Source organism: Panicum virgatum, chromosome 5N (genome assembly GCF_016808335.1).
Source record: "Panicum virgatum strain AP13 chromosome 5N, P.virgatum_v5, whole genome shotgun sequence".
Classification (NCBI taxonomy): domain Eukaryota; kingdom Viridiplantae; phylum Streptophyta; class Magnoliopsida; order Poales; family Poaceae; genus Panicum; species Panicum virgatum.
In genome coordinates, this window is record NC_053149.1 from 59786103 (window position 1) to 59802932 (window position 16830).

General features: G+C 55.6%; 2 protein-coding genes across 2 annotated transcripts; both read left to right on the plus strand.

Moving 5' to 3' along the window:
• Positions 1-1045: 1045 nt before the first annotated feature.
• On the plus strand, positions 1046-4468 carry LOC120676188 (receptor-like serine/threonine-protein kinase SD1-8). The gene is made up of 6 exons (XM_039957420.1): positions 1046-2423; positions 2647-3035; positions 3117-3327; positions 3412-3649; positions 3740-3890; positions 3972-4468. The coding sequence occupies exons 1-6, from the start codon at positions 1097-1099 to the stop codon at positions 4275-4277; spliced, it is 2622 nt and encodes an 873-aa protein (XP_039813354.1). The 5' UTR covers positions 1046-1096; the 3' UTR covers positions 4278-4468.
• A 3534-nt stretch (positions 4469-8002) lies between these two features.
• Positions 8003-12428, plus strand: LOC120676187 (receptor-like serine/threonine-protein kinase SD1-8). The gene is made up of 6 exons (XM_039957419.1): positions 8003-9550; positions 10620-10945; positions 11066-11276; positions 11370-11607; positions 11704-11854; positions 11952-12428. The coding sequence occupies exons 1-6, from the start codon at positions 8224-8226 to the stop codon at positions 12246-12248; spliced, it is 2550 nt and encodes an 849-aa protein (XP_039813353.1). The 5' UTR covers positions 8003-8223; the 3' UTR covers positions 12249-12428.
• The last annotated feature ends 4402 nt before the right edge of the window (positions 12429-16830 follow it).

Genomic DNA, 16830 nt, shown 5'->3' on the forward strand with positions numbered 1-16830 from the left:
GCTTCAGTCTCCACGGTCAAAATTCAACACCTGCGGATCCGAACAACAAATGAATCACCAGAAACACCTCGCTGATGGGGATTACCCATTTCCTGGAGGATGACGGGGACGATGCCAGCCGCGGCATGTTCATATGCATGTCCCGTTCGTTTTTGACTTTTGATTGGTGTGGAGAGCTAAGGGGTGTGTGGTGTGTTTCATTAAATTCACACAGTTGACAAAAAAAAACAAGTGTTTCAAATGTGTGCAAGTGGATCAAACAATCTTTGCCAGTTGCATGGCACAGCGATGGTTTGAGATTTGATTAGTTCCCGTTTGACTCGCGTACAATTTACAGCATGACGATGGCATAGATAAGGCCGCGCATTTAGCTATTCGCCGGTGAACCCTTGCCAATTCTGACTGCCCTGGTCTGTTTGCCTGCTGAGCAAGTTAAACAGCCTGCATTCCAGCTACGAACTGAGCTAGATCCACACACCCAGAGCGCGTTTTTTTTTTGTTTAGGTTTGTCGTGTCGTATACTCGAAGTTGCATCTTAATATATATTTCTTGTCGTGGTCAAGCGCAATAAGACATGCCTAGTTGCATTTGCATCCAGTCGGAAAGCCGTGCCGTGAGCGTGGCTTTGTAGTTGCAAACAAGAGCCGCACTGTTTCTGTGTACCCCTGTGCAAGGGCGCTGCACGCGCAACCCCAGGATGGTCGCAGGCTGGGCTGACCTTCCATCGAACGGCCTGCAAGCCCGGCCGTGCGTAGCCGGTTTGTTGGCGGCGGCGCGCTCGGCGTCTGACCGGCCGGCGCCAGCTAGCTGCCCCTGCTCGCCAGCGTCGAGCCGTTGACCACAAGCTTCATTTGCTGCCGCTGCTCGCCTGCACCATGGACGTGATCCTGTGGGCGTAACAAAGGCCCGAACAGCCTCGCGTTCTCACGCCGCCGCCGCCGCGGCCATTTCCTGCTGTCTTGTTGGCACGACGACCGCCACCCGCCCGTGCAGGCTGCAGGCTGTCTCACAAAGGGAAAGTCATAAGGCCATGCCGTGAGAGGAGAGGTCAACGGTAGGTTTGGCGCCCTCGTTCGGGAACCGGGGCGGACACAGCATGAGGCGGCCACGCACGCTCTCTTCTCTGCTCCTCCTCCTCCTCGCCGCCGCCGCCGCCGCCTTCACCCCGTCGGCATCCACCGACACCATCTACCGGAACACGACCCTCACTGGCAACCAGACGATCGTCTCGGCCGGCGGCGTCTACGCGCTCGGCTTCTTCAGCCCGGACGGCGCCGGCGGCAGGACGTACCTCGGCATCTGGTACGCCAGCATCCCGGGCCCGACGACCGTCGTGTGGGTCGCCAACCGCCAGAGCCCGGTGCTCAGCTCCCCGGCCGCCCTCCAGCTCACCGCCGCCGGCCGGCTCGTCATCCTCGACGGCAGCAACGGCACCGTGTGGTCCTCCGCGGCGCCCACCGCCGGGAACGTCACCGCGCGCGCCGCCGCGCAGCTCCTCGACAGCGGCAACCTCGTCCTGAGCGCCGACGGGAGCGGCTCCGACCGCAGCGTGGAGTGGCAGAGCTTCGACTACCCGACGGACACGCTGCTCCCGGGGATGAAGCTCGGGGTGGACGCCAGGGCCGGTATCACCCGGAACATCACGGCGTGGCGCAGCCCGTCCGACCCGTCGCCGGGCGACGTCACGTTCAAGCTCGTCACCGGCGGGCTCCCGCAGTTCTTCCTCCTCCGGGGCGCGAAGCGGGTCTACACGAGCGGGCCGTGGAACGGCGAGATCCTCACTGGCGTGCCGTACCTCAAGGCGCAGGCCTTCACCTTCATGGTCGTGTACAGCGCCGACGAGACGTACTACAGCTACTTCATCCGCGACCCGTCGCTGCTGTCGCGGCTCGTCGTCGACGGCGCGGCGACGCAGTTGAAGCGCTTCTCCCTCAACAACGGCGCGTGGAGCAGCTTCTGGTACTACCCGACGGACCAGTGCGACTTGTACGCCAAGTGCGGGCCGTTCGGGTACTGCGACCCCGACCGTTCCCCGGTCTGCAGCTGCCTCCCGGGGTTCGCGCCGCGGTCGCCGGAGCAGTGGGGCCAGCGGGACTGGTCGGGCGGGTGCGTCCGGAGCACCGACCTGAGCTGCGACGGCGGCGGCGGCGGCGACGGGTTCTGGGTGGTGAACCGGATGAAGCTACCGCAGGCCACGGACGCGACGGTGTACGCCGGCATGACGCTGGACCAGTGCCGGCAGGCGTGCCTCGGCAACTGCAGCTGCGGCGCGTACGCCGCCGCCAACAACAGCGGCGGGGTCGGCGTCGGGTGCGTCCTCTGGACCGTCGACCTGCTGGACATGCGGCAGTACCCGATTGTCGTGCAGGATGTGTACATACGGCTCGCCCAGTCCGACATCGACGCCCCCAAGGCCGCCGCAGGTTCTGGCTTCGATTCGAATTTCTCTCCATTCTGCACTTCAAACTTTCAAATTTGGATTGTTTTTTATGATCTTTATTAAGTATAAGTACCCTTTTTTGAAGTAAATTATTAAGTACTCTAGTCAGGTGTACTAGTAGCCACATACTCCATGAAGCCTTCCAGTGTTAGACCGGTTGTTCATTCACCTCACGCTTGATCATTTCCTGCGTGCATTGGTTCCAGATAACTACCAGCGCTCACACAAGGGCAAGCTGATCATCATCGTCGTCGCGACCGTTTCCGGTGTACTTCTCCTGCTGGCAGCGGTTGGCTGCTGCTGTTTCTGGATGAACAAGGGGAGGAAGAAGCGTGACAGCGACGGCATGGCGTCAGTGCAGCAGAGCACTACCGGAGATTTTGCGCTTCCGTACAGGCAGCCCAGGAGCCATCCTTCGCTGAGCCCGGCACGGGGTCAGCAGCAGCCTGACGAGGCGTCGGGCGAAATGGGACACGCGTACGCCGGCAAAGATGTGGACATTCCATTGTTCGATCTGGAGGTGATCCTGGTCGCCACGGACAACTTCGCGGAGCACAAGAAGATTGGAGCAGGCGGATTTGGCCCTGTTTACATGGTAAAAGCAAACAAATCTAGTAATTTAGCTCGCTGGTTACTCCACATCATTTCTTACTGACCCGAACCGAATCCATGGCAGGGAGTCCTTGAGGATGGGCAGCAGGTAGCTGTGAAGAGGCTGAGCCAGGGATCCACGCAGGGGGCGCGGGAGTTCATGAACGAGGTGAAGCTGATCGCCAAGCTGCAGCACAGGAACCTCGTGAGGCTGCTCGGCTGCTGCATCGACAGCGACGAGAGGATGCTCGTGTACGAGTACATGCACAACCAGAGCCTCGACACCTTCATCTTCGGTTAGTCCATTTCTACACAGGAGCGCCTTGAATTCGTACGGGGTGATCGAGCAGGTGATTCATGCCGGTCCACGCATTACGCAGATGACGCGAAGCGCGGGTTGCTGGCATGGCAGAAGCGGTTCGACATCATCGTGGGGATTGCACGGGGCCTGCAGTACCTGCACGAGGATTCGAGGTTCAGGATCATCCACAGGGACCTCAAGGCTAGCAACGTGTTGCTGGACAGAAACATGGTCCCCAAAATCTCAGACTTTGGGATCGCCAGGATGTTTGGAGGTGACCAGACCACTGCGTACACCCGAAAGGTCATCGGAACATAGTGAGTAGCGTTCTTCGCTAACTGTCATGTGTGTTTCTGTTATTATTTCTGAAAGTTGGACTTTTGAGCTGAGTTTTCGGACTTTTTCAGTGGCTACATGTCTCCGGAATATGCGATGGACGGCCTCATCTCGACAAAATCCGACGTCTTCAGCTTCGGCGTGCTGGTGCTGGAGATCATCACCGGCAAGAGGAACCGTGGCTCCTACGAACCGGAGCTTGATGTCAACCTCCTAGGATACGTAAGTCGCAGCATGGATTGGAGCTCAATTTTTTTCTTTGTTCTGAATTCTGATCAGTCATGCGAATTGGTGGGGCTCCAGGCATGGATGCTGTGGCGAGAAGGGAGGAGCTCGGAGCTGCTGGACGAAGCCCTGGGCGGCAGCTTCCACCACAGCAGGGTGCTGCGGTGCATCCAGGTCGCGCTCCTGTGCGTCGAAGCGCAGCCGAGGAACCGGCCCCTGATGTCGTCGGTGGTGACGATGCTGGCGAGCGAGAACACCGTGCTCCCGGAGCCTGTCGAGCCCGGAGTGAACCCCGGGATGAGCACGTCGTCGGACACGGAGTCGTCCCGGACCCGGAGCGCCACCGCGAACTACGTGACGGTGACCAGACTAGAGCCGAGGTAGCTTGCATTGGAACTGTACAGATTTCTGTTTCTCCTTGATGTTTTCGTCAAGCGAAAATTGCATTGAGCGTGAGATTTTGTCTGTATTTTTTTGTTCGTTTCTCTTTGTTTGTTTCAGGTCCAATGGCCACTCTTCCATGTAAAGCTCGATCGAAAAGTCTGTAAAGATTGCTGCGTTGATAAGCTACTGCATTCGACTTCTTGTGAGCGTTCAGCGCCACGTCTTTTTTTTTTCTGTGTGCACTGTGTCGACCATGTTGCTTTCTCCACAAACCATTGGGGGGATCTCGCCCACAGCGCCGCCGCCTCCCGGGGCGGGTTACAGCCGCCCTAGGCGGGGGGCGCCGGTGGGCGCGCGCGCGGCATCGTGTGCACGCCTTGTTTGGTTTGACACGGGCCAGCGTTCTTGCCAAAGCCGGCAGGCTCTGCAGTTTCTCGGCCTGGTGGCCCAAGTGTATGCGTATATGGCTCTCACTGCCACTGGCAGTCTGCTCACCGTCCGGTTCTAGCCGTCCGTGCGTAGGAGGAGTAGGCGCCAGTGGCCTTGCCGAGGCACCCGAATCAACGTCGCCGCCGTCCACAGGGCGTCAGAGGCCCAACCGCTGCTCTCGCGCGCTCGTTGGCCGGCCGTGCTCTACCGACGGATGCCAGCTTGGCGGCGCCCCTGCCTCCCTGATAGCATACGTCTTGACAGAAGCGACTGTTGGATGAGAGAGCAGCAGAGATCGTTTGGAGAGGACGCCCCGGAAGTCGCCGTGCGCTCGCTGCCGCAGCACAACAGTCTGGTGTCAGAGTCAACGCCGCGGTTGAAGACTGGAAGTAGCACTCTCGTCGTCCTTTCGAAGGCGCTCGCCGTCGTCGGAGGCAGGCACGCCGCAGAAGCCGGAACATCGAACACCTAGGATCGCGCCGGCCATGGCGCCGGTGATCGGGGGCGGAGGCTCGGAGCTTAGCACGGAGTCGAGGAGAACGACGGTCAAGAGGAAGGCGGAAAGGGTCTTCGCTATCTTTGCGAAATCCGAAGGCGAACGGTGGCCGTACATATACGATCTAACGGCCACGACAGGTCCGGAGAGTGGACGGTATTTGAAATACCGTCCACCCATCCACCGTCCCCCCAAGGGGTCAGACGGACGCCTCGCGCCGCTGGCTAGCTCGCCGGGATTGTGGACCAGGACCTCGCCGCCACGGCCTCGAACGCGAGCTCAAAACCTGCTGCGCACGCGTTCCAGGCCCCGTCCACCGTGCTGGTACACGCAGGGCGGCGCGGTCGTCGGCGCCGTCGTGACATCCACCGTGAGCTGCCGCAGGAATGTCGACCGCGATCGCGAGCTCCTCTGACGTTCCGCACTTATGCTGCACAGGCCGGCGGTCGCGCGCTCATCACCATCGGCATCCTGCCCTCGACATGCTCCTCGCGCCCATCCTCTCGGCCGCCGGCTGGAGGCCATATGCCCATCGCCTTCGATGACTGACGGGGATCGCTTGCAGGCGCAGAGCATGGCGCGCTCTGCACCACGGGTCACGGCTGGAGCCAACGGACGCTCGCTGCCACCAAACTCTGAATAATTTACAACCACAAGAAATCGCATCTTCGTTGAGACGCTGAATTTACACGACGACTCGACGAGGAAACGATTTGTTCAGAAAATTGTGAAAATGTGCCGAACATCTGGAGAAATTCGCAGAGCTGCCTCAGTCCCCACCGATCGTGGCGTGCGTGCCCGTGCCCGTGCAGCTGGACTCCATCTCTGCTGTCCCCTTCCTGCGCTCTGTACGGCAGCGCAGGGCCGGCGGCAGCCTAAGCGTCAACACCGTTGTTGCTGACTGCGTCCCGTGGGCTCGGGGTCAATGGCGAGGCCGAGCGCGGCTGATAGTGATAGGCAAGTGCATGTGCATCTCCTGCCGTGGCGGCCTTGCACGGGAGTACTTCGCCGGACGGACGCGGGCGGCGGAACGGAAGCCACGCCGCCGGCGCCACAATCGGCGTGGATCATGCTGAGCATTGATACGAACACTTGATGCCGCGCATGCCGTCGTCATTCGCATCGTCACCGTGCAGCCGCATGCTTCTTCCCATTCGAGCACCCGGCAACCACCGTCCGCCGGCTTATCGAACGTCCACCACCATCGGCTTCTCCGTCCATCTGCACAGTCCGACGCGGGCGCAGTCCGCTGGAGCCCCGACCGCCGCGGCATCAAGGAGTCCCGGCCTCCCGGGGCGCGTCGCGCGCTGCTCACGGCGTGCTGTTGCTGCGGCAAGCGCCGCCGCACCTGGCGTTCCGGGAGCGGCGCCGCCTCGTAGTGCGGCCGAGAAACTGAGATGCCTGGTGCCGCGCGGAGCCGCCGCGTCTGGGCGCTCCGGCGGGTGGCGTTGCCCACGATCAGGGGAGGACGGTATTCCAGATACCGTCCCAGGGTGGTCCGTTTACCAATCACCCCTGGGTAAACTCGAAGCCGTCCGATCCGTTTCCCGTGGTCGGGATCAATCGGGGTGGGGGAGACGCCGTAGAACCGCTTGCACGCCGCCTTTCCGAGTACGCAGGACTCCAGCGGCTGTCTAATTTGCGGGCGTTCGTAAGTTTTGTTGCATCCGGTCGATATCCGACAAGAGGGAATCCCTCCCTACGGGTGGATCTCTTGACGTTTTTTTTTTCTTTTCTAGTATATTTTTGTCGTTTTGTGATAATTTTTTCTGAAAAAACTTTTCTAGAAAAAATATCAAGAGGAAACTTGAAATTTTTTTGATGAGAACAAATTGAAAGAGAAATTTTGAGAATTTTTTTTTTGAAGAAACGACTTTTGCATCCAAAGTCAAGAAAAAATTCAGGTAAAAAAAAGTTTTGTAAAACTTTTCCATCAAAAAATAAAAAAATTGGGAAAAAAGTTTTGTAAAACTTTTTGCATCCAAAAAAAATTGTGCCGCCGCCACCAAGTTGCCAGCCGCGCCGCCCCATCGCGAGCGGAGCTCGCCACCCCTCGCCACCACAGCTCGCGGAGCTCGGCCTAGGGAACCTGCCGCTGCCGCCGCTCGCGGAGCTCGGGCCCAGAGAGCCCGCCGCTCCCCGTGAGGGCCGGAGCCTGCCGCCGCGCCGCTCGCCCCTCGGGGCGGAGGTCTTAGGAGTCTGGTGCGGAGAAGGAAAATCTAGAGGAGAGAGGGAAAGGGGAACGGAGAGAGAGAGCTGGTGTGGAGAGGAGATAAATCACATGCGTGTAGGGCCCACCACGTGGTTTGGTCGACCGTGACTTCCGCTGGAGGCGGGCGACTGTAAAAGTAGCATCGGGGTTAATCCCCACCCCAGTTGGTGCATGGCACCGTTAGCCAAGGTTGGCGAGGCATCGTTTGTCCTGATGGTAGTGGTGATGACAATGATGAGACGTTGTTGTTCTTCTTGTTGACTTCAACTATAGACATCACAACGTACTATAAGCTGGCGGTGATGATGATATGGCATGGATTCGCGAGTCAAAACCTTCCCTCTTTGTAGGAGCTGGAGAGTGCAAGTCGGCAGCCCGAGTTCCACCAACCAAGCAACCGAGAGGTTCGTTCCAGCACCGCCGCGCGGCGGCCGTGGCGCGTTTGGTGGAGTGGAGTCCATGGAACTCGGTCTCTGACGGCCAACCACTCGATCGCGTGAAAACCAGCTAGCTAGCTGTTCCAGACCCCAACGCTGACCCAACGTGGCCACAACCATAAACAAGTATAACAATGAGCGCCCGCAGGCCGCAGCCTCGCACCGTCGCGTTAATCGCACGCGGTACGAGACAACAACGTGCTCGCTCTGTGTTCCCGCTGATTCCACAAGGCTAGTTAACGGGTTGCCAGCCGCCACGCCGGCCGTGCGCGCGTGCAGGAGCTCCTCTCACAAGAGGCCACCGCTTACTGCCCAGCTGCAAGCAAGGCCATGTTCTGACAGTAGCTGGAGGATCGCGATCACCGCCCGAGTATGAGGGCGGGCGCGCTCTGCCTCGTCCTCCTCGCCGCGTTCCTCCCGCTTTCCGCGTCCACCGACTCCATCGGCCTGGCCGCGTCCATCGCCGGCAACCAGACGCTCGTCTCGCCCGGGGGAGTCTTCCAGCTCGGCTTCTTCAGCCCCCCGGACGGCGGCGCCGGCAGGAGGTACCTCGGCATTTGGTACTACAGCATCCGGGAGCCGAGGCCGACCGTCGTGTGGGTCGCCAACCGCCAGACCCCGCTCGTGGGCTCCCCGGGCGTATTCCGCCTCTCCGCCGACGGCCGCCTCGTCGTCCTCGACGCCCAGAACGGCACCGTCGTCTGGTCCTCCGCGGCGCCCACCAGGAACGTGACCGCCGGCGCCACCGCGCGGCTCCGGGACGACGGTAACTTCGTCCTCAGCTCGGACGGCAGCGGCTCCGACCAGAGCGTGGCGTGGCAGAGCTACGACTACCCGACGGACACGCTGCTCCCGGGCATGAAGCTCGGGGTGGACCTGAGGGCCGGCATCACCCGGAACATCACGTCGTGGAGCAGCCCCGCCGACCCTTCCCCCGGCGCCTACACGTTCCGGCTGGTCCTCGGCGGCCTGCCGCAGTTCTTCCTCCTCCGGGGCGCCGCCAAGATCTACACGAGCGGGCCGTGGAACGGCGAGATCCTCACCGGCGTGCCGTACCTCAAGTCCAACAACTTCACCTTCCAGGTCGTGTCGGGCCCCGACGAGACGTACTACAGCTACTCCGTCGGCGCGTCCTCGCTGCTCTCGCGGCTCGTCGTGGACGGCACGGCGGGGCAGGTGCAGCGGTTCGTGTGGGTCAACGGCAGCTGGAGCAGCTTCTGGTACTACCCGACCGACCCCTGCGACAACTACGCCAAGTGCGGGCCGTTCGGGTACTGCGACACCGCCCAGCAGACCACCCAGTGCAGCTGCCTGCCGGGGTTCCAGCCGCGGTCGCCGCAGCAGTGGAACCTCCGGGACGGCACCGGCGGCTGCGTTAGGACCACCAACCTGAGCTGCGGCGGCAACGGGAGCAGCGACGGGTTCTGGGTGGTGAGCCGGATGAAGCTGCCGGAGGCCACGAACGCGACGGTGTACGCCGACATGACGCTGGAGCGGTGCCGGCAGGTGTGCCTGGGCAACTGCAGCTGCCGGGCGTACGCCGCGGCGAACGTCAGCGGGGGAGTCAGCCGCGGGTGCGTCATCTGGGCCGTCGATCTGCTGGACATGCGGCAGTACACGACGTTCGTGGAGGACGTGCACATACGGCTCGCGCGGTCGGAGATAGACGCCCTCAACGCCGCCGCCGCCGCCGCCGCAGGTTCTGACTGACGACTCTCACGCATTTTTTAATTTTCTGGAACAAACTTCTCTAATCTTCTCAGTAATTCAACGGGTAAAAAAAAATTTACTCAAGTTGTGTGTTGCTCACCACTAGAAGCCTACGACATGACTTTTGTCTATCATTGTTAGGAACCTGACATGACGCAGGTAGAAATGTGGGTTGGACGCTTGGACCATGTAGTTGTTTTCAGACTAGCTGACACATCTCGTCTAATCAATCGGTCTCCGTGTCTAATCCTCCACCTGATACTGAAACCGTCACACGACAGCGTGTTCACCAGCTGAATTCTTGCACAAACCCATTTTTCTCGGTCAACTGGTCAAGAATCGGGTGCGTCTCGCCATCCTCGCATAGAAAATGCCCCCACCCACCACTTCCTTCTGAAAATCACTCTGCCTCTGCATACACATTTGCAGAAATGGCTTCGTCGGAGTTTTCAAAACCTCGAACGAGTCGCATTTCTTATATACCAATTGCGCAGAGAATTCAACGGCCACCTTTGAACGGAAGCAAAGTAGCATGGGTCAAGTACCTGGCCCTGTTTGGCTTGGGCAAAAACTGCGACAGTACCCATTTTTTGAAGGAACAGGATTAGGTGCCAGAACCATGCGTCAGGATCGCTGGATTAGGATCGCTGTTTGGCAGAGTGCAGTCATTAGGAAAACATGGTGCTCAACGAGCGATCGTCCAACACCACCCAACTTGGAAGTGACGCTTGAAATGGCCAAAAGTTGTCTGGATATGATAAGCTAAGGGCAAAGGTTTCCATTGATCTGGGTGTGATGAGTGGAGTATTCATCAGCAATTCAGCAGGGCAAGCACTTGCATACGTTTAAGCTTCAATTTATGGTGGTTTGAAAATGTCGGCGCTCAAAGGCTATGTTTCAATATTTTCTGTACCACTCAAAAAGTGGGTGAGGACACGAAAGCACTTCTAGATAGTGGAGGCACGAGCGCTTTGACAAGTCGTGGAAACGTGCGGTGTGTTGGGCGGCCCCCAGTTCACCAACTAACAAACTTTTCTTTTGCTCTGCTTGTTTCCCAGCAAACGGCCGGGGCCGTCCCAGCAAGCGCGTGGTGACCGCGGTCGTCGCGACCGTCGCCAGCGTGCTCCTCCTACTGGCGGTCGGCTGCTGCGTCTGGAGGAAGAGGAGGAAACGTCAGGGCGAGACGGATTCGTCGGCGCCGGCCGGTGCAGAGGATGTGCTCCCGTTCAGTGCCAGGAAACACCCCGCGCTGGAGGAGGACTGGAAATGCGCCAAGAAAGACGTCGACCTCCCGTTGTTTGACCTGGAGGTGATCCTGGCCGCCACCGACAACTTTGCTCTGGACAACAAGATTGGCGAGGGCGGATTCGGCCCTGTTTACATGGTAAGATTCGAACAGTTAGCACTAGGATAAACCTGGAAATGGTAGGGGGAAAAATTGAATTTTTTGTCGACTGATCCTTCGTCATTTCTAACGTCGCGGACCTGCAAAATGTGCTGACAGGGGAAGCTCGAGGACGGGCAAGAAGTAGCCGTGAAGAGGCTGTCCCGGAGATCGATGCAAGGGGTGGTGGAGTTCAAGAACGAGGTGAAGCTGATCGCCAAGCTCCAGCACAGGAACCTCGTCAGGCTGCTCGGCTGCTGCATCGACGAGGACGAGAGGATGCTCCTGTACGAGTACATGCACAACCAGAGCCTCGACACCTTCATATTTGGTCAGTTGAATCTTGCAGCAACACGCGGCATTCAGCGTAAGAAGTTTCCTCAGGCAATGAACCTGACATGTCCTGGTGCTATGCGCTGTGCAGATGAAGGGAAGCGGAGGTTGCTGAGGTGGCAGCAACGCTTTGACATCATCCTGGGGATCGCGCGGGGTCTGCAGTATCTGCACGAGGATTCGAGGTTCAGGATCATCCATAGGGACCTGAAGGCTAGCAACGTGCTGCTGGACAGAAACATGGTCCCCAAAATCTCAGACTTTGGTATTGCAAGAATGTTTGGAGGTGATCAGACCACTGAATATACCAAAAAAGTCATCGGGACATAGTAAGTGACCAAGTGTCCTCTCAATCTCATGTTTATTTTCACACTGTTCTGAAAGTGGACCTTCACACTGACTGGTGATGAGATGGTTTTTCTCAGTGGTTACATGTCTCCAGAATATGCGATGGATGGCGTGTTCTCCATGAAGTCAGACATCTACAGCTTCGGCGTGATGGTCCTAGAGATCATCACTGGCAAGAGGAACCGAGGCTTCTACGAAGTCGAGCTTGATCTGAACCTCCTCAGATACGTAAGTAGTACAGTAACATGTACATCAGCAAAGACTTACAATAACGACCTTTTTTTCCCCCTGAATTGTTTCTCTGACCATCTTGATCATTGTTCAGGCATGGATGCTGTGGAAGGAAGGCCGGAGCGTTGATTTGCTGGACGAGTTGATGGACGGCAGCTTCAACTACGGCGAGGTGCTTCGGTGCGTCCAGGTGGCCCTCCTGTGCGTGGAAGTGCAGCCCAGGAACAGGCCCCTGATGTCGTCGGTGGTCATGATGCTGGCCAGCGAGAACGCGACGGTGCCGGAGCCCAACGAGCCCGGGGTGAACATCGGGAAGAGCACGTCGGACACGGAGTCGTCTCAGGGCCTCACCGCGAACAATGTCACGATAACTGCGATAGATGCTAGGTAGCCTGGTCATCGGACTGGACCGGTAGAAATTCGAAATTCTTTCTGCTCTGACGGTATAGTAGTAGCGTGTGCTTTATTGGTAGCTTACTTGTACAGCAAAGATTTCGTTACGGTTTCGTTTTGAAAAAAAAATGTAAAATTTACAACTTGTAGAGATTACATTCAAAAGTTCTCCGATTCATTTTTTACGGAAGTAACAAGTATAATTTCTTTCTTCTCGCAAAATTAAAAAAACAAGTATAATTCCATCGTCGGCCCCGCATCGGTTCTTGCTGGATCATCCGAGCCAAGCTAGTTCCAGTGCTTAGATCATGTTTATGCTCTCATGGTGTGATGAAACAGTTTTATATGTAACAAAAAACTGGTTCGAACGCACTTAAGTTCTTTCATTTGCGATTCTTTTGGAGACTTCTATGAAGGTGTTTGCACTTTGGAATTTCAAAAGAAAAGGAAGAATAGAAGCTAATTGGGATTTTCTGCGAGGGCTGAGCCCAGATCTAATGCCTGAGTCCGTCCATACGTGACACGAACCGCCGTAGTCCGTCCAGATCTAATGTCACATCCGGGCATAGGTCCCATTACAATGATACTTTTTTTAGAGAGGAACAATAAACCATCCGGAAACCTATGATCTCCTTTTCTTTCAGTCTATGGGAGGGGGCATTACAATGAATATTGTACTCTTTTATTATTGTATGGAAACAATATTATGGTGAAGTTCTATACGTGATACCTATTGATTCTAGAATTAGCACTAAGCACTAAGGTACAACCGCACAGAAAGTCAGATTCTATGAAATCCGGTTTGTGTGGGACCGAAACAGGCGATTAGAGGGGATGAATGAGAGCCGATGAAAATTTCTCCGAAAACCAAACTCCAATTCACTGCCCAAAACATCTCTTTTCTAATCGCTAAGGTGACACAAGTCAACTAGTTACATGCTCATCCTAGAAATGATTAGGACAAATTTGACGTAAAGCGGCAACACTGGGAGCTCGACACAAAGCGGAATCCAATGCACAACAATTTATTGAGCGAACCTACCAACAAATCCGCTTAACAAAGCATGTGATGATTTAACAATGATTAGCAAAACTCAAAATAAGCGGAAGCAAAGATTGTCCGAAAGAGCTGATAACAAGTTTCACAAAAAGACTAGAGGTAGTCAACCTCGAACAATTAAGCATGCAAAGATCTAGCAAATAGAGCTAGTTAACACAAGTCAATTAAGCATGTAGCGATCTAGCAAAGATTATCAAGCGCAAGAGCTAATCAAGCATGCAAATTACTTCAGAGTCATTAACAGGAGCAAAGCTTGTTGGGGATCGCCACCCCGAGGCCGGAGGTTCCTCGAAGAACAAATCCGAAGGTCGGCCACCTGGAGGTCACGAAGGCTGCCGAAGGTCAACAACGACCCTAGAAGGTGACTAGGAAGAGCAGAAGGTCATGAAGGTGGCCAAAGGTCAGCAACGACTCCCGAAGATGACCACCATGACCCGAAGGTCAGCCCCGAAGGTGGCCAACGTGAGCGAAGCTGGAGGATACCTATTGAGGGCTACTTTCAATACCAAAGGTCTTCCTGAAGGTGATCCGAAACTTCGGGGTGGCGTGAAGATCACGTTTCAGTAAAGGTAGGCAAGTTGTACAATCTTACCTACGGGGAATGACCCTTCGTCCGGAATATTTCTCAGATATTTCGGGTGACCAAGGGCATTTTTGTCATAATGTAATGAAGGTTGGGGGTATAAATACCCCCACCGAACATATACTAGACACACTGGGGGAACTAAGGCGAAACTCTGTTTCATTGTGTTCCTGACCTTTGTAATTACTGTTTATGCTTTTCTGCTTGAGTGACAAAAAAATCGAGAACCCAACAGAGGCGCGCACCGTGCTCCCAGCTTGAAAACCAACCCTTGATGGCACCGCAAAAGGAAACCCAATCCCGCAGACAATCTGGACAACGAGCACCACACATCACCAAACCACTCAACTCGGCAACTTCCTCAGGGAGCCCAGTCACCTGACCCTACAACCGAAGCTCTTGAAGCTTCGAGATCTCGACAAGATGAGCTCACTCAAGCAGCTCTACAGCTCAAAACCCTAGAGAAGCAAAAGGAAACTCTCACCAACCAGCTTGCCACAAAGCAGAAAGCATTGCAACGAGCCAACCAGTTAGCTGAGGCCAGGCGCAAACTAGCCGTGATGCAGGCGGAGATTGCAAAGCTACAACAGGAATGTGCAACCACACAGACCAACCATAAGCAGTCACCCCCGCACTCACTGGCCGAGACCTCCCTTCAGGCGGAAGCTCACAACCTTTGCCAAAACCCTCTCCCTGAAGAGCAATATCATGTATCTTCGGTTACTGTTGGGGATCGCCACCCCCGAGGCCGGAGGTTCCCCGAAGAACAAATCCGAAGGTCGGCTACCCAAAGGTCACGAAGGTTGCCGAAGGTCAACGACCCTCGAAGGTGACCAGGAAGACACGGAGGTCATGAAGGCTGCCGCAGATCAGCAACGACTCCCGAAGGTGACCACCAAGACCCGAAGGTCAGTCCTGAAGGTGGCCAACGTGAGCGAAGCTGGAGGATACCTATCGAGGACTACTTTCAATACCGAAGGTCTTCCTGAAGGTGATCCGAAACTTCGGGGTGGCGTGAAGATCACGTTTCAGTAAAGGTAGGCAAGTTGTACACTCATACCTATGGGGAATGACCCTTCACCCGGAATATTCCTCGGATATTCCGGGTGACCAAGGGTATTTTTGTCATAATGTAATGAAGGTTGGGGGTATAAATATATACCTCCACCGAACATGTACTAGACACACTGGGGGGACGAAGGCGAAACTCTGTCTCATTGTGTTCCTGACCTTCGTAATTACTGTTTATGCTTCCTGCTTGGGTGACCAAAAAATCGAGAACTCAACAAAGCTAATCAATTAGTTCAAACATGAGAGCATTTAAGACCAAATTTGGACCTGCATGCCATCGACCGTCACGCCGTATCATACACGTGCACATCACAAACTAAGAGATACATTAAATCTACACAACATTATCAATTATTCATCATTGGTCGCTTGTTTCAATGGCGCTGCTAATTCTTTTTCCTGCGCGGCGGCGCGTCTCGTTAGGTGAAAGGCAAGTCATGTCTACGCGGGGGAGGGCCTGTCTCGTCTCGGCATGCACATAGAGACTGCAGGAGGTCCAGAGTTTCACCCTCCGCTAGATAACATTGCCAATGACAAAACCCAAGATTGACGACGAAATAATAGCTGAAACCATGGGTGCAATCCTGTCGTGTTCTGCAGCGCAGGTAATCTCAGCCTTGTGCCAAACAGATGTAGCTCTGATCAAATACTCCATATATTTGTGTGAAATTTACGGCCAAAGCTTTGTGACGAACATGGCCCTATTTAAGCCATTTCGAATGATTTTGGTGATCGAGTAACAACACAATTAATGGGACTAACGAGTTTGCGAGATCATATTTGTAGGATTTCTTAGGTCCCTTGGATGGAATCCAAACCATATCCGAGATGTCCAATCCACCGATGAGGCGTCCAAACCACCGTAGTGACGTCCAAATGACCGGTGTGACGAATTGGACAAATGCAAAGAAGAAATCAGAAAACTCAGAAGGGGTCGGAATATCCGACGGGTCGTTGGACTAACCGAAGACCCCACCGTCGGACTATTCGACACACAGCATCGGATTAATTCTGAGAGGATACAGAAATCAAATGAAGAAACTCTTTGCGACCGGATGATCCGACGCGTGAAGACAAGAAGCGTCGGACTAATCGTCGGAGTATTCTGCAGAGAGCATGTTTGGGGGATTAAGGCGTTCTCTTCAGGACCGGTTGATCCGACGCACCGTCGGACTACTGCGTCGGAGTAATGATGTCAGCATTGCAGGTGGAGAAGAAGAAAACTCTTCAGGACCGGATGCTACGTCAGCTGTCAGAAGCTCAATGGATACATCAGTGCTCAGAGAGACCGGATAATCCGACGCCGTGTTCACAGTGCCGTCGGATTATCCGACGCCTACTCAGAAAACGGTATAACGGCTACTCAACGGCTAATCTGAGTTGGTGGCCTATATAAGCGCCTTCTCCCGGCTATTTTGTTGTTGCTGGAGTTTAGATAAGTCCCGCACACATTCAAGAACACCTCTAAGCCAACCTAAGTGCTTAGTGATCAAATCCTTAGGTTTAGCACATCCTTGTAAGTGAGAGTGCTAGGATAGCTCAAGTTTGAGTGTGATAGCAAGGTTGTGTGCCTTGTGTGCAGTGCTTGAGAGCTGCTCGAGCTTGTAATCGGTGTGCCGGCCCTCCTTGGAGTCTTGGTGGCTCGCCGGCAACGTCCTCGACCCTCCGGCTTGGTGTGGAGCGGCGACGACATCTTTGTGCTGAGGACGTGGAGACCCCCACCCTTCTTGGTGAAGCTCCTTAGTGGAACTCGGGGCTAAGGTGACCGTGATTGTGTTCACAGAAGAGACTTGGTTGCCGAGAAGCAATACTCTTTGTGTGTGCTTCAACAACGTGGATGTAGGTGTGCCTTTGTGGCTAACCGAA

Coding starts and splice junctions, on each gene's coding strand:
- LOC120676187 (XM_039957419.1), top strand. CDS start 8,224: ATGAGGGCGGGCGCGCTCTGCCTCGTCCTCCTCGCCGCGTTCCTCCCG. Junction 9,551..10,619: donor CGCCGCCGCCGCCGCCGCAG/GTTCTGACTGAC, acceptor CTTGTTTCCCAG/CAAACGGCCGGGGCCGTCCC. Junction 11,277..11,369: donor CCTCGACACCTTCATATTTG/GTCAGTTGAATC, acceptor TGCGCTGTGCAG/ATGAAGGGAAGCGGAGGTTG.
- LOC120676188 (XM_039957420.1), top strand. CDS start 1,097: ATGAGGCGGCCACGCACGCTCTCTTCTCTGCTCCTCCTCCTCCTCGCC. Junction 3,328..3,411: donor CCTCGACACCTTCATCTTCG/GTTAGTCCATTT, acceptor CGCATTACGCAG/ATGACGCGAAGCGCGGGTTG. Junction 3,650..3,739: donor CGAAAGGTCATCGGAACATA/GTGAGTAGCGTT, acceptor GGACTTTTTCAG/TGGCTACATGTCTCCGGAAT.